Source organism: Erinaceus europaeus, chromosome 19 (genome assembly GCF_950295315.1).
Source record: "Erinaceus europaeus chromosome 19, mEriEur2.1, whole genome shotgun sequence".
NCBI lineage: Eukaryota > Metazoa > Chordata > Mammalia > Eulipotyphla > Erinaceidae > Erinaceus > Erinaceus europaeus.
The window spans coordinates 5,979,375-6,001,768 of record NC_080180.1 but is presented as its reverse complement, the minus strand read 5'-3'; the positions used below and the strand labels follow the sequence as shown (position 1 = coordinate 6,001,768).

The 22,394-nt window shown below is 39.5% G+C and overlaps 1 protein-coding gene and 1 pseudogene across 2 annotated transcripts in view; both read left to right on the top strand.

The window, feature by feature from the left end:
• The window catches only part of EPRS1 (glutamyl-prolyl-tRNA synthetase 1), a 65,928-nt gene extending 43,767 nt beyond the window's left edge, over positions 1–22,161 (top strand). For both annotated transcript variants that reach the window (XM_060178459.1, XM_007521319.3), the window contains 13 exons: positions 504–766; positions 2,026–2,077; positions 2,498–2,707; positions 3,675–3,747; positions 10,024–10,103; positions 10,312–10,413; positions 11,218–11,373; positions 12,124–12,321; positions 12,744–12,917; positions 15,616–15,776; positions 17,365–17,443; positions 21,633–21,697; positions 21,796–22,161. In XM_060178459.1, coding sequence (XP_060034442.1) covers positions 504–766; positions 2,026–2,077; positions 2,498–2,707; positions 3,675–3,747; positions 10,024–10,103; positions 10,312–10,413; positions 11,218–11,373; positions 12,124–12,321; positions 12,744–12,917; positions 15,616–15,776; positions 17,365–17,443; positions 21,633–21,697; positions 21,796–21,946 — 1,764 coding nt within the window. In that variant the 3' untranslated portion in view covers positions 21,947–22,161. The remainder of the gene's footprint in view (positions 1–503; positions 767–2,025; positions 2,078–2,497; positions 2,708–3,674; positions 3,748–10,023; positions 10,104–10,311; positions 10,414–11,217; positions 11,374–12,123; positions 12,322–12,743; positions 12,918–15,615; positions 15,777–17,364; positions 17,444–21,632; positions 21,698–21,795) is intronic.
• On the top strand, positions 5,300–8,089 carry LOC132534772 (importin subunit alpha-3-like; annotated as a pseudogene).
• Positions 22,162–22,394: the final 233 nt, after the last annotated feature.

Below are 22,394 nucleotides of genomic sequence, written 5' to 3'. Positions count from 1 at the left end.
AGTCTCCCCTTCCTCCCCAAAACACACACATACACCTGTCTCCCTCTCCCTCTCCCCATCCCTCTCTCTCTCTTTCTCTCTTCCTTATCTGTCCAGTAAAATATTTCACTTTTTTATAGCTCAATAATATTCTGGATACATCACATCTTCATCATGGCAGTGAACATGGTGTGCGTGTTATCTCTTTGAGTTGGTGTTTTGTTTTCTTTGGATAAATACCCTGCAAGTCGAATATCTAGATCATATAGTATTTCTATCATAAATATCCCATATATATGAAGAGAGTGAGAATGAGAGAGGGGATAAGAGCACTGCTCTACCATTTTATGCAGTGCCAGGGATCAAACCCAAGATTACATATTTTATACCATCTTCCCTAACTCACACCTTTTCTGTTTTTAAACATGTTTTTAAATCTGCCGAGAGCAAGTTGGGCTTTGTGTAAATCTGCTTAGCCAGAGATGTGAATTAAATACTATTTTCTCTTTTTCCTCTTGTTAAAGGATCAGGTGGATACGGCTGTGCAAGAGCTCCTTCAGCTGAAGGCACAGTACAAGTCTCTGACGGGAGTGGAGTATAAGCCTGTCTCTGCCGTAGGGGCTGATGACAAAGATAAGAAGAAGAAGGAAAAAGAAAATAAATCTGAGAAGCAGAGTAAGCCTCAGAAACAAAATGACGGCCAGAAGAAAGACCTGTCTAAAAACCAAGGAAGTGGTGTGTCACCAAGTGGATCAGGAGAAGGACAGGGCCCTAAAAAACAGACAAGGTAATGAAATGTGGAACAGCTTTGATTGAACTCACCTTCTTGAAATAGCTTTGTGAAAAACAAACTTGGGGATAGAGGAAAGAACTCATTAGTAGAGCGCAGGATTTAAAAGCCTTAGTCCCTAGGTTTAATCCCTAGAACTACATATGCTGGGTCTGATTGGTGCTCTGACATTTCTCTCCCATAGAAAGACTTTGGGGTTAATCTGAATATCACACTATTGGAGCATGTTGGAAACTGCAGAGTCAGCAAATTAGTTTTATTAGGTTTTTTTTTTATTAGTGATTTAATATTGCTTTACAAAATTATGAGATAACAGGGTTATAATTCCACACAGTTCCCATCACTAGAGTTCTGTGTCCCCATTGCAGTAGTTCTGAGTGTACTTCCTTTTTTTCCTCTTCTTTCAGGAAGAGAATTGGGAATTGGGGTTCAGAGCTCTCTGGTCATCTTCCCCTAACCTTTCTTCTTAGTTGATTATTGTGGCGTGGGGGTGATACCTTACCACCTTTTAAGAAATGACTGAACTCAGTGACACAGGATGGAGCACAGCTCCCACTGTATTGAAGGAAACATTAGTGATGGTGCTGTGTTCTCATTGACACACTCTCACACTCTCTCTCTCTCTCTTTAACTTAACAAACAAACAAAAAAGACAATTTAGGTTGAAAATGTCTTAGAGTCCATGCTCCCAGAGGGATAAAGAATGGGAAAGCTATCGGGGGAGGGGGTGGGATATGGAGATTGGGTGGTGGGAATTGTGTGGAGTTGTACCCCTCCTACCCTATGGTTTTGTTAATTAATCCTTTCTTAAATAAAAAATAAAAAAAATAAAAAAATAAATAAAAAAAAAAGAAAATGTCTTAGAAAGAGCTGCAAATGTAGAAGTAACTAATAATCAAGAAAAACTAATCTATGTGAACCTTAGTTCCATTACTCTAAAAGCAGTTATGGAGCCGTGTGGTGGTGCACCTGGTTGAGCGCAAAAGATTTTATTTATTTATTTATTTATTTATGAGACAGATAGGAGAGAGAGAAAGAAAGAACCAGACATCACTCTGGTACATGTGCTGCCAGGGCAGGAACTCATGCTTTACCCACTGCACCACCTCCTGGACCACTCTCTCTCCCTCTCTATCTCCCCCTTCCCTTTTGGTTTCTAGCTGTCTCTATCCAATAAATAAATAAAGATAATGAAAAAGAAAATTAAAAAATTAATAGAAACAATTGTGCTTTATATTTTATTTTTATACTTTCAGATTGGGTCTGGAGGCAAAGAAAGAAGAAAATCTAGCAGATTGGTATTCTCAAGTGAGTATATGTACAGTTCATTTGTGTTTTACATCTCATATTTTAAGCTTTATTTTTCCAGACTAAAGTCCCAACATAGACTTATAATGTATAATACCTTTTGTAATACATATAGCATAGACATGTATGTCTGTTTTGTAGTTTGCTTAAAGTACTGAATGGTGACGTGGCTCTATGAAATAACTGTTGACTTTTTTTTTTTTTTCATGGTGAGAGAAAGGGATATGTCCAGAAGCCTTCTTCAGAGCCTAGAATTCTGTGTTTATCAGTATAGAGAAGTCCCAGTTTACACACACTATTTAAAAGACTGTGCCAGTAGTGGAAGTCTCCATATTTGTAGCTTGCTCATCATATTCTTGCCACTTGTACTCTAATTTTGGTTAAATGTGGGCTCTTAGACTATATTTTTGTTTTTAAAAGGTCATCACCAAGTCAGAAATGATTGAATACTATGATGTAAGTGGCTGCTATATCCTTCGGCCCTGGGCATATTCCATTTGGGAATTCATCAAGGACTTTTTTGATGCTGAGATCAAGAAGCTTGGAGTTGAAAACTGCTATTTCCCCATGTTTGTGTCTCAAGGTGCATTAGAGAAGGAGAAGACACATGTTGCTGACTTTGCTCCTGAGGTAAGTTAGCTTGATTCACTTTTGCAGTTTTCTCTTCTAATTCAAAAGTATATTAGCTTACACTTGAATTGTAATTTAAGAGGCAAAGTGTAGCACCCAGCTTAGAGAAATATTACTGATTCTGCTTGTGACATGAACTAACCATTATTACAACAGAATTTTTTGCATAAATCATTAAGAGCTTCAGTTTTCATATCCTTAAAATAATCATTTACAGTATACATCAAGTTCATAAACCTTAGAGAGTGACTATAAGATTTGGAAAACCACAATGTGATATGATTCCATATAGGTATGAGTAGAATGGTAAGGAGGGAAGCTGGATTACATTCTGGGTCTATCATTTTATTTATTAGCTAATATAGAAAAATTCACTTACTCTCTATGCTCAAGTTTTACCATCTTATTTAGAAAGTGGAGAAAATAATATTAAATACCTTTAAAACACATAAAACCCATAGCCAATACCCACTTCAGAATAAATGCCAAATAAGTATTCACTTCATGCTCCATACAGAGAGAAAATAAATAAAAAGAGAATAACCAGTTTCTAAGAAGGAATACATATTTTGACTTGCCATTTTACAGAAGTCGAAAATTAGACAAATTGTGTGAAACAACTGTTTTTGAGATATTGGGACTACATACAGTACAGAACTGTGCTTCCAAAAAGAAAGACATTTATCCTTGCAAAGACAATTTTCTAACTACACAGTTTCCAGAGATTTAAGAAAAGAAACTGAACTCAGAATTTTTTCTGAATTGAGGGGTAAAAACCGTGTTCATGGTGTAGTGTGTTAAGTAAGAGTAATGACAAATAGATGCTTTATAGGAAAGATCCAACAGAAAATTTTTTTAAATGCCTTATGATATAGCTAAGATTGAAGTTGAGAAGATTGGCCTGCATGTGTGCTGTTTTTCTAAAATGCTGTTTAAAAATGTATGGGAAATTATCTTATCTTACTAGGTTGCTTGGGTTACGAGATCTGGCAAAACAGAACTGGCAGAACCAATTGCTGTACGTCCTACAAGTGAAACAGGTGAGGCTGGGCTTGGAGTTGAGGGTGGTTGCTGTTTTTTGGAACATTAGAAACAGCTGCTTGAGTAGGGAGGTCTCCCTCCACTTTTCTATGATATTTATAAATCCTTATTGATAGAAGAAAATTTAATGGATGGTGGTAATGACAATGCAGAGCTAGGCTGTACAGCATTTCTTTCTCTGTATATCTGTTTATATTTCAAAGCTATTATAAGGAGAAGGGGCTTTTTAGGAATACATATATTTGTTTAATTACTAAGTGCTTATTGAGTACCTACTACATATAAATAAAAGGAACAGAAACACATTTCCAGAATTACTTTTAACTCCTGATTCCTCTTCATAAAGAATTCTGCTAGTTTAGAGTTCTTATAATCTCTGGTTAATTGTTACGTACACTTTTTCAGTTGTACTTCAAGTGTTGCAAATTGATGTGAACCATTAAATAGCCCAAAGAATGTGTGGAAAAATTAGAAGAATTACCATTACTTTTTCTCTCTCTCTCTCTCTCTCTCTTTTTTTTCCTCCGGGGTTATTGCTGGGCTCGGTGCTTGCACCATAAATCCACCGCTCTTGGAGGCCATTTTTTCCCCCTTTTGTTGCCCTTGTTGTTGTAGCCTCATTGTGGTTATTATTGCCATTGTTGATGTCATTCGTTGTTGGACAGGACAGAGAAATGGAGAAAGGAGGGGAAGACAGAGGGAGAGAAAGATAGACACCTGCAGGCCTGCTTTATCGCCTGTGAAGCGACTCCCCTGCAGGTGGAGAGCAGGGGGCTCGAACCGGGATCCTTACGCCAGTCCTTGGGCTTTGTGCCACGTGCGCTTAACCCGCTGTGCTACCGCCCGACCCCCACCATTACTTTTTATATGTGTTTGATGAAGTCACATTTTTTTTTTTTTGGTGACAGTGGAACAGTGTGATACCTGACTGCCAGATATTTTCTTATTGCCACCAGGTATCACTGGGGCTTGTTATCTGCACTATGAATCTATTGCTCCAGCCAACTATCCCCCCCTTTTTTTCCTTTTAAACTTTACAGGACAGATAGGAATTCAGATGGGAAAAGGGAAATAAATAAGGATCGAGAGAGAAAGAGACATACAGATTTGCTTCACCACTCCTGAAACTTCCCTCCGTTACTGGCGGGGGTGGGGGGGTTTGAACTGGGCCCTCAAGCATGCTACTCTGTGTGTTTAATCACTGCCTGGCACCCCAGATAGCAGTGTGTGTGTGTCACTTTTTATCCCATTCTGTAACATTTAAGAATTCCAAGGAGTTTTATTCTTGCAATTGATTTGAAAATTGCAGATATTAATGCTCTCAGTGCCATATAAGTGTTAGTATTCTCAAATGTATTTGCATTTATGTAAGGTTTATATAGCTTAGTGATTGTGTATTTGCATCACCTTGTATCATTTCAACTAGAGTGAGGAAGGTCGAAGTGGGCACTTGTTATTTTCAAGAAAGCTGTAGTCCAATGCTGCCTCCAGTTCACAAGCAAAGAAAAGTGTGTGGATGAGCCAGGCTTCAGAACAAGACTTCCTCCCTCCATGGGACTCTCTTCCATGTTCAGCGGCTGCTTGCTGAACCTCCCTGTCAGCAAGGTCCTGGCCAGAGCTGCCGTTGCATTGTGTGTGGCAGGCGGAGAGGGCAGCCCAATGGCAGCCATACTGGCAGGACAGGAGGCGGAGTGACAGAAGGGTGGCATGGAGGGCCCTGCGCAGGCCCAGACCCAACTATGGCTGACAGGAACTGGGAGAAGCCAATGGGCCACCCACAGCTGAGCAATTTCAAGGAAAAAAAAAAAACGCGACTTGATGGCACTGAGAAGACAAAGTGAAGTGAAGCGGTAGTTGAATTATGGCCGAATAGAAGAGATGGTCTGCTCTTAAAGAGAAGGAACACCCCACTGGATGACGCCTGTGAAGAGCAACCTTTGGAAGACTATTTCAGTTTGATCTGTAACTCTAGAAGCTGTGGTTCAAAAAGCCATAAAACATAACTTCAAAATTGAAATGAATGCTGTCCAGGCACCTAGGAAGCTTTTGTCTAGTGATGGAAACCCGCCTATCAGCGAGTTAATCAAACTTGGCATTGTGCTTGCTCTAGTCCGTTGTCTTGAAAGAGATGACAACCCTATTCTACAGTTTGAAGCCACCTGGGCTTTGACAACGCATCTGGGACCTCCCAGCAAACGTAGATGGCGGTTCAGGCCAATGTGGTGCCGCTTCTCCTGCGACTTCTGTATTCACATCTCTGTGTCCACAGGCAAGCACTGTGGGCCCTGGGAAGCATCATCGGTGATGGGCCACAGTGCTGGAAATACATTATAAGCCTCCGCTTCGTAAAGTTCCTGCTCTCTTTGATAAATCTGTCTACTCCAGTGTCTCTGTTAAGAATTATCACTTGGGTGATGGTCAACTTAAGTCACCACAAAAACCCACTAGCCCCAGTGGAAACCATTCAGGAGATCCTTCCAGTTCTTTGCTTTTTAATTCATCACACAGAAGCAGACATACTGGTGGGTGTGCTCTGGCGCGGTCCCACATGTGGTGCCCCTGCTCAGCCATCCAGAAATGTAAGTGCAGGTGGCTGCACTATGAGCTGCCAGCAACATTGTCACTGGAACTGACGAGCAAACCAAGTCGTCTTGGACTGTAATGCTCTGTCACGCTTCCCAGAACTCCTGACACATCCCAAGAAGAAAATTAAGACTGAAGCAATGTGGCTTCTCTCTAACATCACTGTGGGGAGTCAGCAGCAAGTTCAGGCTGTAATCGATGCCAACCTCATACCAATGATAATCCACCTTACGGATACGGGGGATTTTGGTACTCAGGGGGAAGCTGCTTGGGCCCTAAATAACCTAACTATCAGTGGAAGGAAGGAGCACACAGCTTACCTAGTCAAACAAAATGTCATTCCATCTTTTTGCAGCTTGCTGTCTATGAATGATGTGCAAGTAGTACTTGATGGACTAGGTAATATATTAAAAATTGCTGAAGATGAGGCAGAAGCCATAGTCGATGTCTTGGAAAAATGTGGAGGAGCAGAAAAGATTGAGAACCTTCAAAAACATGAAAATGAAGACATCTATAGATTGGATCTATGAGATCATCAATCAGTTCCTCTATTCAGATGATGAGGGTAATCATAGTGATGAAGAAGATGATGAAGATGGAGAAGAAGAAGAAGCTCTTTATCCCATTCCTGAGGCAGCACAAAATAGAGCATTTGATCTCACTTCATCTGTGGATATATCAACAGAAGAAGACTCCCAGCTTTAGAAATGCAGTATAAGTTAGATACAGTGTGTGTGCTTATGTGTTCATATATAGAAACATGTATATTAAAAAGTTTGATCTAAGTTTGGCTCCTGGGGTTCTGGATTCTGCTTCCTACCAGGTTCTGGATGCCTGCTTAGATTGTAAGCACAGATCACAGTTTTGTGTCTGCAAAAGCCCTCAGACTTTCTCTGTCTTCAAATTTTACAAAGAGAGATGAGGGTGCCCCTGTAAATTGTGAGGAAGTGAGGCCAGGCTGTGCTTAGTGTGAATAGACAGTACTGATGAATCTCAGACTCAATGAAGAGAGAGCCAGTCCATCTTTCAAATAAATCTAGGACTCTGCTCCTGAAGCAGGCTTTACCCCTGGAGTGGCTGTATATTATAGAGTGTGGTTGTGGCGCTGACTATGAATGAATACAAGCTTGATTTGCCTTTAGGGGACTGATAAAGTGAGACTCAAATGTTAAATGTACAGGAAGCATGACAACAAACACCAAACCAGCACACATCAGTTTACTGTGCAGCCATTGTTTTATTTTCCCCTCGTACTTTTTCCTACCCTCTTAGTGTTTATGTTTTTGTTTTGTTTACTTTACCTGGTATGGCTTTTTAGCTGCTTGAGTCAGAAAATTTTATTTTATTTTTTTATTATTATGGTGGTGCAGGGAATTGAACCTGGGACTTTGGAGCCTGAGGCATGACAGCCTTTTTACATAACCATTATGCTATCTACCCCCACCCAAATCAGAAAACTTTTTATGGAGGTATTTTGGTACACTTGTGCCAGATGAATATTTGATATTATAAAAAAAAAAAAAAAAACTTAACATACCACCGTGATTTGTGTCAAATTTTGAATGGAACATAATAAAATTTCTCTCAAAGAGCATCACTGGCATATGCAATGTCAGAGATCAATCTTGGCTTGAGAGTCCAATATGTTATCTACTGTGCCACCTCCCCAGATGCCATCACTTTAACTTCTGGTGTTTACTTTCCCAAGAACACTGGATGGTCTTACTCATAGGTAGGATTTAAGAGATAAGGAAAGAAAGGGAGGACATAGGTTGAAATTGAAATTAGGAGTGGGGGGAGGGGAAGGAGGGAGCTGAGGGGGCGTTGCAGTGCATGGTAGGACTTCAACTGGTGTTGCAGACACCTGTCACAGGGAAATAAAAATTCCTTTCGTGACAACAGCTTCTTTTAAAACTATTTTTCTAATAAAAATGATAAAAGAATAAAGCAATATTTTTTAATAAAACATTGGAAAAATTGAGCATTTGGGCTTGTTCCTGCCTTCCAAAGTGATTGTTCATCTTTAGAGTTGAGGATTATGTATATGTATACTTTATACAAAACTGTTAGTATCAAATATATAGTGATGATTAATTAAATATATAGCAGCTTTTTTTCACATACCAGATTGTTGGAATTTTTGTTTTACTAACTAAAATCATAAGTAACCTATCATAAGACAGGAAGCTTCACTTTAATGAGCAGCTTGTGGCAAGAGTTTTCATAGTCTGGGTCAGCATATCAGGTAGAGTCAGTCTGAATTCTGGTTGTAATAAGTAACTATCAAGTCATTTCATTTTTCTAAACTCAGTTTCCACCAATTTAATAGTGAGGCTGTATCCACTGGGTGGGTTAAATGCAAGAACTGAACAGAATAAATGCAAAGAACTCAATATAGAACTTGATATATACTCAGTGTTTTAAAGGGGCTGAAGAGATAGCATAGTGGTTATTCCAAAGACTTTAATGCCTGAGGCTCTGAGGCCCCACTTTCAATCCCTGGTACTACCATAAACTCGAGCTCAACAGTACCCTAGTTTAAAAAGAAGGGAAGAAAAAAAATGCATTGGGATCAGAAAGATAGCTCATGAGGTAGGTTCAAACCCTGACACCACATAGCATGTGTTATGGCATTAGAGGAAACTGGTGCTTGGCATGTCTGCTTTTCTCTCTGAACAAAAAAGCAGTCCATCAGCAGTAAAACCACACATGTGTAAGGCATTCACTCCACCAAAAATATGGATAAATAGTAAAAGCAGACCAAAAAGATTATCTAAATGTGAAAGGTATAGAATATAAAATAGTCTAGATTTTGAATAGTGTTATCTTATGAAATGTATAGCATACATGCACTTAACCATTATAAACATAGGAAGCACATTTAGTATTTTATAGTATTTTAATTCTTAGTGATTATGTTGATGGTATTTATTTATCTCTGTTTTGTCCACTAGGGCCTTTGTATTCATGTATAATTCCACTACTCACAGTTGACTTTTTATTGGGGGATTTAATGGTTTACAGTAAATACAGTTGTTGATACATGGGTAGAATCTCTCAATTTTCTGCAAAACACTCTCACCTCCAGCCTAGGTTCTCCACCATCATGCATCAGGACCTTGAAAGCCCTCACCACTCAAAGTTCTTTGCATCAAATCCAGTCCAAGTTCTACTTTGTGCTTCCCCTTTCTATTATTTCTCAATTGCTGTCTATGAGTGGGATCAGTCTCTATTTATCCTTCTTTCTGCTTATCTCACTTAACATGATTCCTTTAAGCTCCATCCAAGATGAGGTGAAGAAGGTGACTTCATTATTCTTAGTATCTGAGTAGTACTCCACTGTGTATATATACCACAGCTTTCTTAGCCACTTATCTGTTGTTGGATGCCTAGGTTGCTTCCAAGTTTGGGCTGTTACAAATTGTGCTGTTATGGTTGTTTTCCTTTTAATTTCAGATGAAGATTGGGGGTGGGACAGGGAGGAGAGATCTGAGCTATGTTGTACCATTCATGGACTGCCACCTGGTGTCCTGTTTGGTGCCAGACACTCAGGCCCTCAGTCATTGTGAAGTGTCTGCTTCCCACCATGAGGTATTTCACAGCCTTAGGGGTAGTTTGACTCTTACTAACTGTCAAGGAGAAATCAGATCTGTGCTGACCACCTCTGTCTGTGCTTGTTCTGTGCCTTTCAGTCATGTATCCCGCCTATGCGAAGTGGGTACAGTCACACCGAGACCTGCCCATCAGGCTCAACCAGTGGTGCAATGTCGTGGTAGGTGCATGCCCCTGCAGCCACTCTTCCTCCCTCAACAGGAAGAGCATATCTTGTTTCCCCCTTATTTTACATTCAAAAGGTCAGTGGTGGGAAGGCATTTTGCAAGTATTTGGATCAGTTACCATTTCTGATAACTTGCTGCCTAAAATTAATCCAAACTGAAAAGCTCTCTGTAATGAATAAATTCTGGTCTGGCCTCTTCCAGCGCTGGGAGTTCAAGCATCCTCAGCCTTTCCTCCGTACTCGGGAGTTCCTGTGGCAGGAAGGACATAGTGCATTTGCTACATACGAAGAAGCAGCAAAAGAGGTAGAAAAAATTGTCTTGTTATAAGGCAGGCAGTGCTGCCTATTTACATAGAAAATATTTAGCAAATGACTACAGATAAAAGTGTGCCTGATAAGTTTATATCCCAGTACACATAATTTCATTGTATAAGATTATTTTGTTACTTAAAATGTATGTACTGCTTAATTAAAAGGGAAAGCAGATTAACTCAAGATTAATATGTTTCTATAATCTGATTTTTTAAATTGTATTAAAAGTTTTGTGTTTTAAATTCTCATGTGAAAATATTTTTGACTTTTAGTGGATAGAGGAAATTATAATCCTGTAGGTGAATTATTCTTCAGGAGGTTTTTACCCTAATTACTAGGTATCTTCCATAAGCATTTATTTTGTCTAAATTTATTTATATTTAAAAATGTTACTAAACTCATCACTGTCACACCACTGTTTTGAATGTCATTCTTAATAAATTACAGTGGCTACTTTCATCTTTCCATTAAACGTTTTTTGTTGTTTAAAATACTTTTCTTACCACACTTAGTTTTAAATAGTTTCATAGGAGGCTGGGCAGTGGCACACCTAGTTAAATGCACATGTTACCATGCTCAGGCCTCAGGTTCAAGCCCCCCCCTCCCCACCTCCAGGGGGAAACATCACAAATGGTGAAGCAAGTACTACAGGTATCTCCTTGTCTCTCTCCCTTTCTGTTTTCTCCTCTCCATTTTTTTCTGTCCTATCAAATAAAGAAAAAAATAGTTGTATAGCTCTGTGACTAACACATAAGCTATCATATTGAGCACATCTACATCTAAAATGTTTTTACAGGTCTTGGAGATACTTGATTTATATGCTCAAGTATATGAAGAACTCCTGGCAATTCCTGTGGTGAAAGGAAGAAAGACTGAGAAGGAGAAATTTGCTGGAGGAGACTATACAACAACTGTAGAAGCATTTATATCTGCTAGTGGCAGAGCTATCCAGGTATCATAGTTACCTTGGTCTGGAAGCATAGCTTGTGGGCAGATCTAGGAAATTTCCTCTCTCCTCACAAAAATAAGACTCTTCAATACATATTTCATATACATTTTAGGTTATGTTATAATTTTAAATGGGGTTTTTTGAAAAGTCCAGGCTTTTTTCTTCTGTTTTTCTATGCAGAAATGTGTCACGACTTTTCCAACAGCCCAAAAGATCTCTTACATTCCTCTGAATCTCCAAGGCAAATTAGATAGCACCTGTGTCCTAAAATATAGGAGCAGCATAGATTCCCTTGTTAAGCTTTGCAGTTAAATTCATGCTTATCAATTAAGTTCCAAACACTTGTTTAATATGTATTTTTAAAGGAGGGAAAATAAAACAAGTCTAGCGCCACTTAGCAAATGTGATCTTTTATTTATTTATTTATTTATTTATTCCTTTTTGTTGCCCTTGTTTTGTTGTTGTTATTGATGTCGTTGTTGCTGGATAGGACAGAGAGAAATCGAGAGGGATGGGGAAGACAGAGAGGGGGAGAGAAAGACAGACACCTGCAGACCTGCTTCATCTCCTGTGAAGCAACTCCCGTTTAGGTAGGGAACCGGGGGCTCGAACCGGGATCCTTCCTTGCACTTCGCGCCACGTGCGCTTAACCCACTGCACTACTGCCCGACTCCCAGGAAATGTGATCTTCTAATGATAATTTTAAAGGCATAGTACTTTATTAAAGTTTAAGCTTACATTTCTTTCTTCTAGGGGGCAACATCACATCATTTAGGACAGAATTTTTCCAAAATGTTTGAAATTATGTTTGAAGATCCAAAGACCTCAGGAGAGAAGCAGTTTGCCTACCAGAACTCCTGGGGCCTGACAACTCGAACCATTGGTGTTATGACCATGGTGCATGGGGACAACATGGGCTTGGTATTGCCACCCCGTGTAGCCTGTGTTCAGGTAAGAAAATTATTTCTGTTTCTAAGAACTCTTATAAAATGAAGAAAATCTGAAAGAGTGATTTTGAGATACTATTCAGGTAGACTGACCTGATGTGAAAACAACAGACTGTAGTCTAGACCTTAGTATTTACTGTGTAACTGTGTATCACTTGCAGTTTTTATTATTTTTCCTATTCTGTATAAAGCATTTTTAGTAATTATTTATGATAGGCTAGATGAAATACAGTAAATCAAATGAAAATGCATGTAATGTGGAAAAGCGGTTTGTGGCTAATTAGCATCAGACTGATTGGTAGGTATCTTAGGTAGATAAGGATTCTTTGATCAGTGTATTAAGATTTATGATCAGCTCCTGGCTACTATGTATGAAATGTATGCTTTCTCTTTTTTATATATTTATGATACTGTGCTGGTTTCTAGGTGGTGGTTATTCCTTGTGGAATTACAAATGCACTTTCTGAAGAAGACAGGGTTGCTCTGATTGCAAAATGTAATGATTATCGAAGGCGATTACTCAGTGTTGCTATTCGAGTTAGAGTTGATTTGCGAGACAACTATTCTCCAGGTTGGAAATTCAATCACTGGGAACTCAAGGTAAACCCTTCATTTATATCAGTTCCCACACGTGAATTTGAGTTGGGTCTTCAGTATATATGCTTCTCTGAAATAATAACTAAGACTTTTCCATTACTTCTCTATATTGATTGTGGTGTGGAGTCTTCACTCTTAAGTGTTCAGCCTAGTTCTGGAGTTTTTTAATAATGATATCTATAGTTTAGATATTTGCTAAATATGAAATTATTCTTATGAGAGCTTATTTTCTTATATTAGGATAAAAGTTATCTTGAAGACCATGCTTATAATTAGTAAGCCTAATATGTCTATATTAAGATACTAAGTATCAGGGAGTCATATAATTATCTAAACAGTAAGAGTATCAGAAAAATGTGTATGAGTATCTCCTGTCATTCTTACAGTGAATCAGTAAAACTCCAGAGATTAATTTCATACTTGCTTTTTCACAGCTCAATGTCTCAACAGTTGGTTGATTTTAATGCCCAAGTATTTTTGATATGACCAGTAAGACCCCTTGACCCTAGTATTATCTGAGTAGTCCCTTGCTTCCTGGTACAGGTTGTTGGGAGATTTATCTTGTGCTTTCTCTGCCCCAACCCTTTGTCTCTGTGTAACCTGGGTTCTTCTCATTTTTTTTTCTCCCAGTTTTCTTTTTACAAAGGATAAGACAGATAGTGCTAACTGCACTACCATGCAGATAGGGGCCAGGGGCTTAAACCCAGGTCCTCCTGCATGGTAATGTGTGCATTCTACTGGGTGCTCCACCACCTGGCTCCAGAAACCTTAGTTCTTGTCAGTGGAATTTTTTTTTTCTTTTTTTAGTGCTGAGTCCGTTGCTCTTGAACTCTCAGTAATTCCACGACATCACAGTAGATGGAGCTGTGACTGTGTGTACACACATGCACACATTATGTCTCTGTGAAGCGTGATAACAGAGTGATATCAGTACCTTCATTTCAAGCAAAACCACAGGTTTCATTCTAGTTTTCTCTCATTCTATCTATTTTTAAAAATATCTTATTCATTTTAATGAGAGAGGTACTGAAGAAAGACCAGAGCACTGCTCAACTCTGGCTTGTGGTGGTTTGAGGTTTGAACCTGGGACCTCAGAGGCTCAGGAATGAAAGTCTTTCCAGCCCACTGCCATTCTGTTGATGTCTTCCTTCTCTGACTCATTACCCTTCAAATGCCTACATATTTTCTCAGTCCTTTTGTGGGACCTTGCCTTTGCCACCTTCCGCTTCATGCATGCCCACCTCTCCCACTCTAGGTGGGCTCTGTCCATGGTGGACCATTGGCACACAAAGGTGCCCTCTCACTGACTCAGGCTCTGGGAGCCCGTGGGGGCAGCCACAGCTCTCCTCTAGTGTCCAGGTCAGTCTCTGCACCGAGTTGTGTGTCTTTTCAATTTGCTTTGATCAGGAATCATCCATTGTGATCAGTTCTTTGTCTTTCTTTGTTACCCATGCCATTGACTTTATGTAAATGCAGATCAGCTATTGTAAAAGTTCTTCAGCTTTGATAAATTTCATTTGCTCATTAACTTGTGCCTTATCCAGGAACCTCTTTCTTCAGCTGAGGAATGATCCCCACTTCTGAGTTTTATTATTTCTATGCATGATGAATTTTCTGTATAAAACCTGAAGCTTCTTGAGGATAGGATCTGTTTTCTAGTTGCACGTTAGACCTCAGTGTACTCAGCACTGCATCTCACACAAGCATGATGCACCAGATGAGGAAATGAGATAATAAAATGGTGTAGCACTTTAAACACAACAGTTTTTCCATAGTGTCATTTTATAGAATATGTTTTCTCCAAGGTAAATTATTATTTCTAAAGGAACATTTAAAAGTTGTTTTTTTCCCCCCTGTGAGTTTGATTTGTGGACCTCCAGTCAACTAAGGACTATGTTATGTAGAGATGCCCAACTTCAATTTGAAAAACCTAAGATTACGGCTATACCACCCTGAACACACCCAGTCTTATCTGAAAATTCCAAGTTAGTTTGAGAAGATTGTTTATGGGGTGGGGGGTGGTGAGAGTGCTTAAATTTCTCAGTAAGGTTTTAGACCCTATAAAGGTGGGGTACCAAAGACTCAACATAGGCATTCTCAAAGGTTGAATACTCAAGGGGTTTAAATTGCATTTAGTTCTTAGGCTCCTCTCTAAAAAGCAAAGTGAATTAGGGGAGAGGTGTCCAGAGTAGTGTCCCAGGACCAGCAGTCTTAACAGCACGCATTGACTGTCTAGAAATGTGAACTCTCAGGCCTCGACTCCTGACCTGTTGTAGCACGAGCGCTAGGGTGCCCTTCCCCACTGTCATGTCATGACTGAGACAAGAATCCTCAAGCACTGATCCTCTTGCAGGTAGCGGAAGCACTGGTGTACGTGCACCCTATGATAATAGAAAACTTAGGAAAGCCGATCTAGACGACTTCCTTCATGTCTCCATGAAGAGCTCCCTTAGCTCTTCTTCTTTTTCTTCTTCTTCTAGAAGAAGCTCTGAGTCAGTTGGGCAGTAGGTCAATTTCTTAGTTTTCTGGCTTCTTAATGTTTCTGTGACATCTCAGAAATGTTACTTACTCTTCTCCCCTTGTTTGCTTATGCTCTTGTTTTTTGGATACTTTTAATAGTAGATAAGAACTATGAAATACGTCTGTATATTGAGCTGGAGAAATGCATATATCATTTTAACCATCTTTTTTGGTTTCCTAGGGAGTCCCAATTAGACTTGAAGTTGGACCGCGAGACCTGAAGAGCTGTCAGTTTGTAGCTGTCAGACGAGATACTGGAGAGAAGCTGACAGTTGCTGAGAGTGAGGCTGAGGCTAAACTTCAGGCTACCTTGGAGGATATCCATCAAAACCTGTTCACAAGGTAAAAAGCTAGTTTAGGATGAAATTCAGTTACTGTTTCTAAGAAAGGTTCCAGATTATCCTGACTTGTGCTCAGATCCTTGCAAAAAAAAAAAGCTGATAGATGAATTTGTTTTAATGTGTCAAAGACCTGACAAATGGATCCTGTCAGATTTAGCTCATTTTGATAGTCTAGTTCAGGTTTTTAGACTGTTGGTTTTACTGAGCAGTTACTCTTAGTTGAAGAGCTTCTGTGTGCGGCAGACTGAGCTGATGACAGAGCAAAAATCAAGGAACTTGGAGAAGTGAAGAAGTGACTTGCCATCTTGGGAGGTCAGCAACAACACCTCCTCAGGTCATTCAGGAACCACTTACTTCAAACATGTCCTCATTACATCGTCAGAGCTACTCGGGTTATTCAGGAACCACTTATTTCAAACATATCCTCATGGGAGTCGGGCGGTAGAGCAGCGGGATAAGTGCACGTGGCACAGTGCACAAGGACCCAGCATAAGGATCCTGGTTCGAGCCCCCGGCTCCCCACCTGCAGGGGAATTGTTTCACAGGCGATGAAGCAGGTCTGCAGCTGTCTATCTTTCTCTCCCCCTCTCTGTCTTCCCCTCCTCTCCATTTCTCTCCGTCCTATCCAACAACAATGACATCAACAATAATAACTACAACAACAATGGAAACAACAAGGGCAACAAAAAAGGAAATAAATAAAGATACTTCTTTAAAAATACAAAACAAAACATATCCTCATTACATCGTCAGAACTAGATCACAGTCATCTCCCAGCTTCTGGTGTGACTTTCAATGTAGGATAGACTTACATACATCCATGTGAGAAACAGCTTGAAGGGGCTAGGCAGTGATACACCTGGCTAAGCACACATATCACAGTACTCAGAGACCTGGGTTCAAACCTGTGGTCCCCACCTGCGGTGGGAAGGCTTCATGAGTGGTTGCAGGTATATCTCTGTTTCTTTCCCTCTCTGTTTCCCCCTCCCCTCTCAATTTCTCTCTTTCTCTGTTCAATAACAAATAAAAGATTAAAAGAAAAAGAAATAGCTTGAAGAATGCATATTTACATGTTTTTCCTTTTCAAGACAGTTTCATGCTTTTGTGTTTGATGATTTTTACAACAATCCTCTCCATTAATCTGCCCTGGTATTCCACTTTGCTGGGAGGGAAGACGGAAACACCTGAAAGACTTGAAACATAACCCAGATTCTCATAAGTAGTAAGCAGAGTATTCAGGAGGAGAGTGTGGGCTAACACTCTTGTTTACCCTTGTTTTATTGTTGTAATCATTATTGTTATTGACGTCGTTGTTGATGGATAAGACAGACAGGAATGGTGAGGTGAGGGGAAGACAAAGAGGGGGAGAGAAATATAGATACCTGCAGACCTGCTTCACCACCTGTGAAGCCACCCCCCTGCAGGTGGGGAGTCAGAGGGTTGAACCAGGATCTTCACGTCAGTCCTCGCGCTTTGCGCCACCTGCGCTTAACCCGCTGCGCTACTGCCCGACTCCTTGACCTTATTTCTTTAACATTTTTTCACATCAATGAAAAAAAAAATCTTGTTTTCTGATGATTTTTTCAAAGGGCTTCTGAAGACCTCAAGACCCATATGGTGGTGGCTGATACAATGGAAGACTTTCAGAAGGAACTCGATTCTGGAAAGGTTAAGAGGCTTCCGAACATGTTTACACTTAAAAGCGTTTCAGAAATTACTTATAAATCGTTTTTATGCATGATATTCCCTTTTTCAAGTCTGGCCACACAGGAGGATTCTATCTCACTTAGCCTCATAAACTTTCTTTTCCATAGACTGTCCTAAAGTTTATAGCACTATCTGTTATTTTTGGCTATCACTGAGTACTGATTACCTGCAAGTTTTTTCTCATGTTTGAAATCCTGCCTAAGTACCACTCAATGTGTATGACCTCTTTTCTTTTCTTTTTCTCTTCTACTCCTCCTCCTCCTCCTCCTTCTCCTTTTTCTCATCTTCCTAATTCTTTTCTTTTTCTTTCTTCTACCAGAGCACTGCTAACTTATGGTAGGGATTGAGCTTGGGACTCTGGAGAGGCATGAGAATCTTTTTGCATAACCATCATGTTATCTACTCCTGCCCTTGCATTTTCATTATTATAAGATTCAAGTTTTTTTTAAACTGGATATGAATTCCTAAACTGAACGTATTACAGCTTTAGAAACATAATGTGTCGATTACTAAAATATTTTATGCCCACTTTTTTCAATTCTCTGATCATAGAGTCTTAACTAATCTTAACTAATTAAATCTTAACTAATCTTAACTAATTAAATCTTAACTAATCTTAACTAATTAAATCTTAACAAATTAATTAATTAATTAATCTTAACAAATCTTAACTAATTAAATTCTGTGTAATAGGGGAAAGTGCCACTTGTGTCTGTGTCTGATTTTAAGAATGAGCATGTACTTCTGGTTTTTTAAAACCACGTAGGGTTTCCAAGCTAGTGAGATTGTTCATCTGGGAGGGTGCCTGCTTTACCATGTGCACAACCCAGGCTCAAGCCTGGCCTGAGTTCCCCCACTGAAGCCCTGGAGGAAGTATTGGTGCTGTGGTATCTTTTCTTCTCTTCCTCTTGTCTATCTGAAAAAGTTGGTGATAACAGGGGAAAAAGCCAATGGTTTTTCTGTTTTGGAAGCTAATGACCCTTAAAGATTTTGCTTGTTGTATGTGCTGTTTATATGCAGTTGTTCCTAGCTGAAAGTTTTAATTTTTATCAAGAAAAAAATCCTGATTGGAAAAATTAATAATTAAGAGAATGACTTACTAACTTTCGTATTTTAGTTTAGGCTTTTCATTATACATCTTGCCCTGTGCCCTAAGCTATAAATGAGAAAACCATGTTCGAGAGTTTAAATGAGTTACCCCAATCTCTACAGACTTTTTACTTGACTCTAGATCTCTTTTCTCACTTGGTTTAATATATTTTCTCTATAGCTTTCTAAATTCATCCTGAGAACTATGGCAACAATGTTTATGGTCATCAGCTCTTAGGATTTTTTTCTCTTGTAGTGTGAGTGGGAAATTGTTAATCTCTCTGATTCTCAATTTACTAATCTATAAAATGAAAAGAAAATAAATTTACAAGTCCTCTTTAGATATATAATTCTTTGGTTCTTAACCTTCTAAATCTTATTCTTGTGTTGTCTCTCCTTTCTGGTTTTCATAATGTGCTTGACTCAGCCTACGTATTTATACCAGAGGTAGAGGATAGTCTGTCTACTTTTTCGCTATAATTTATGACCACTTAATTCTGTTTCATTAATTACTGGATTTAAAATTTTCCACACATTGTAGAAGTACTGTGGTCACTTTGGCAGCACAGTCTACTTTGCATAAGACTTTGCATAAGAGTTAATAAAGTCGATAGTTACTCAGTTAACCTGCTGCTTTTTCAGAGGAAATCTCAGCACGTTAGTGAGCTCTTAATCTAGCACTAGATAAGCTACTGGAGAGATTTCAAAACGTGCTGTAAAGTGTGATATAGTATTTTTGCATTATGGCCACAGGGCCCATAAAGGCCAAAGCAAACTGTTTCTTGTACTAAGTCATCAGTTCTACCCCCTCCTTCATGTCTCTTTGCTCAGTTTGGATTTATTAAGTGACCATCAAGCAACCTTTGAAGCTTTAAAAAAGTTGTGTTTACTATGAGGGGCGAAGTAGAAAGGGTTCTGTTTAACTTAAAAGTAGGTGAAAGTTTGCTCTTCTACTCTTCCTGGTTGAAAGACATGCTGTATCTGATTTATGTGTAAGTGAGCATATCGAGTGTGACTAATACTTCTTCACCCTGCCATTTTGTTCGCCTGAGGAATGGTTCAGGTTTGAATGATTTCCTGGCCTTTACTCACTTTCTTCTTTTTTTTTTTTAATATTTATTTATTCCCTTTTGTTGCCCTTGTTGTTTTATTGTTGTGGTTATTATTGTTGTTGTCATTGTTGGATAGGACAAGAGAATTGGAGAAAGGAGGGGAAGACCAAGAGGGAGAGAAAGATAGACACCTGCAGACCTTGCTTCATCGCCTGTGAAGCGACTCCCCTTGCAGGTGGGGAGCCAGGGCTCAAACCGGGATCCTTACTCCGGTCCTTGCGCTTTACACCACCTGTGTTTAACCACTGCGCTATAGCCTGACTCCCCTTTACTCACTTTCACTTGGCTTATTAGAGAAGCTTTTGAAATATGTTTAACCAAACCCCCAGGGCAAGGTAGAGTTTACAGGGAAAATGTTGATCAGAAAGCTATAAGTGATTCTCTAACTGCATTTCAGCAAGCGTTTCCACACTTCTGAGCTCACTATACTAAAATTGATCTCCAGAGATTTCATTTTTAACAGGACTACTACATATTGTTTCTTCAGGCAAACCTCATTTTGAATTAGGCGTAGGAGTCATAACGAAGCAAACTTAACTCTTGTCTAGTGTGCGATCCACATTTCACAAAAGAAATCTAGGGATTTTTTTTTTTCAACAGGTAGTACAGCTCAGAAGTAGGATAAAAAACCCAGGATTTACAGTTATGCCCGTTATTTTATGTGGTTTGTGAAAAACTGAGATTTAAATTTTTCTGATACAAAATGTGTTTTTATTTTCAAATGTCCTGGAACTTTTATGTAGCACTGGGAAAGAAACTGAGGGTTTCACATATTAGTACCACCAAGTGGCCTTCTCAGTACAGTTATTATTGTTGTTGTTGTTGTTGTAAATACTTAGAAGAAAGGAGGAGGGGACAGAGATAGGAAAGGGTTGGGGGGGAGGCGACAAGATAATTATAGCACGATGCCATCACTCACCCATGGAGTTCCCTTTGGTGTTGTCCATGTTGATCTCATATGGTGTTGGGGTTGAACATAGAGCCTTCAAGTAAATATATGCTGTACCCACCTGACCTATCTCCTAGCCCCTACCTTTGGACTTGAAAAGTAATTAATTATCTGTAGCATGTTAGTGTGGCCTAGAGGGAGGCTTACTAGAGCTAAATGTTATTATGAACAACTCCTTAAAGACCAGCTTTTGGGTTGGAAGCTAGTCCAGCCTATTGGTGTCCAGCTTGCGTGCCTAGAAACCTTTGGTTCAATCCCTGATGCTGTCTTATGCCAGAACTGAGTGGTGCTTTGGTCTATATTTCTCTGTCCTACAATCATACGTACAACTTTAAAAAACTGGCTCACTGTCATCTCCCCTCTTACCCCCCCAAAAACACTTAGCTTGTCAGAGCAGCAGTAGTCCGCATTTGCAGTGAGAGAGAGGCCCAGGTCTTCCCCCTCACTCCTTCTCTTCAGACACTGTGTCCTAGCCAATTTGAAGTTTTAATGTATAATGTCTTTGTTATATTATTTTTTTTTTATTTTTAAGAAAGGATTAATTAACAAAACCATAGGGTAGGAGGGGTACAATTCCACACAATTCCCACCACCCAATCTCCCATTTCCCACCCCCTCCCCTGATAGCTTTCCCATTCTCTATCCCTCTGGGAGCATGGACCCAGGGTCATTGTGGGTTGCAGAAGGTAGAAGGTCTGGCTTCTGTAATTGCTTCCCTGCTGAACATGGGCGTTGACTGGTCGGTCCATACTCCCAGTCTGCCTCTCTCTTTCCCTAGTAGGGTGGGTCTCTGGGGAAGCGGAGCATCTTTGTTATATTCTAATGTCTCATGGGTTGCGGGTTTTAGATCAGAGAAAACCATTCTTTTGGTCAGTTGTACCTGGCATCTTTGCATCTTCTGTAAGAAGCCAAGAGGCCTACTATTAGTTTTATACAGATCTCAGTTCAGTGCTCTAGCTATAGGATAAGAGTGGTAAATACTGTCTCCTTTTCTTATTAGATTGTCCAGATTCCATTCTGTGGAGAAATTGATTGTGAAGACTGGATCAAAAAGACCACTGCCAGGTAAATATTTAACAGACAAAACTTGTGATGATTCCAGTGAAAAAGAATGAATTTCATGGTGTCTATGAATGGAATTCTTCATTCTGTCTGTCTTTCAGGGATCAAGATCTTGAGCCTGGGGCTCCGTCCATGGGAGCGAAAAGCCTTTGCATCCCCTTCAAGCCACTCTGTGAGCTGAAGCCTGGAGCCAAATGCATCTGCAGCAAGAACCCTGCCAAATACTACACCTTGTTTGGCCGTAGTTACTGAGAGATGAAGCAGAGCCCTGTTTCCAAGCCTCCTTACTTTTTTTTTTTTTTTTTAATTGATACTCCTCAGACATAGACAGTTTTCTGATTTTTTTTTAAATAAAAATTCTGAAGGCGGTCACACTAGACAAATACCTATTCTTGTGCCTAAATTACCTGTGGATAAAATAAAACTTTTCTGTAAACAACCCCAATAATAAATGCCATTAACTAATACTGTTCTGTGTATTCATTTGTCTCTGAAAGGACAAAATCATGGCCATCAGGAAGCTCCTGTGAACAGAGGAAGATGACCCCAAGTAACCACTCTTGGTCGAGTCAGCACCTCTAGGGTTTAAGATCTCTACCACTAATTATGCCCCTTTCTGCATATTGAGTAACTTTCTCTCTTCAACTCTAAGTCTGAAATTGCCCTAAATTTACTGTTGGGAAAACAAAACCTGAGGATG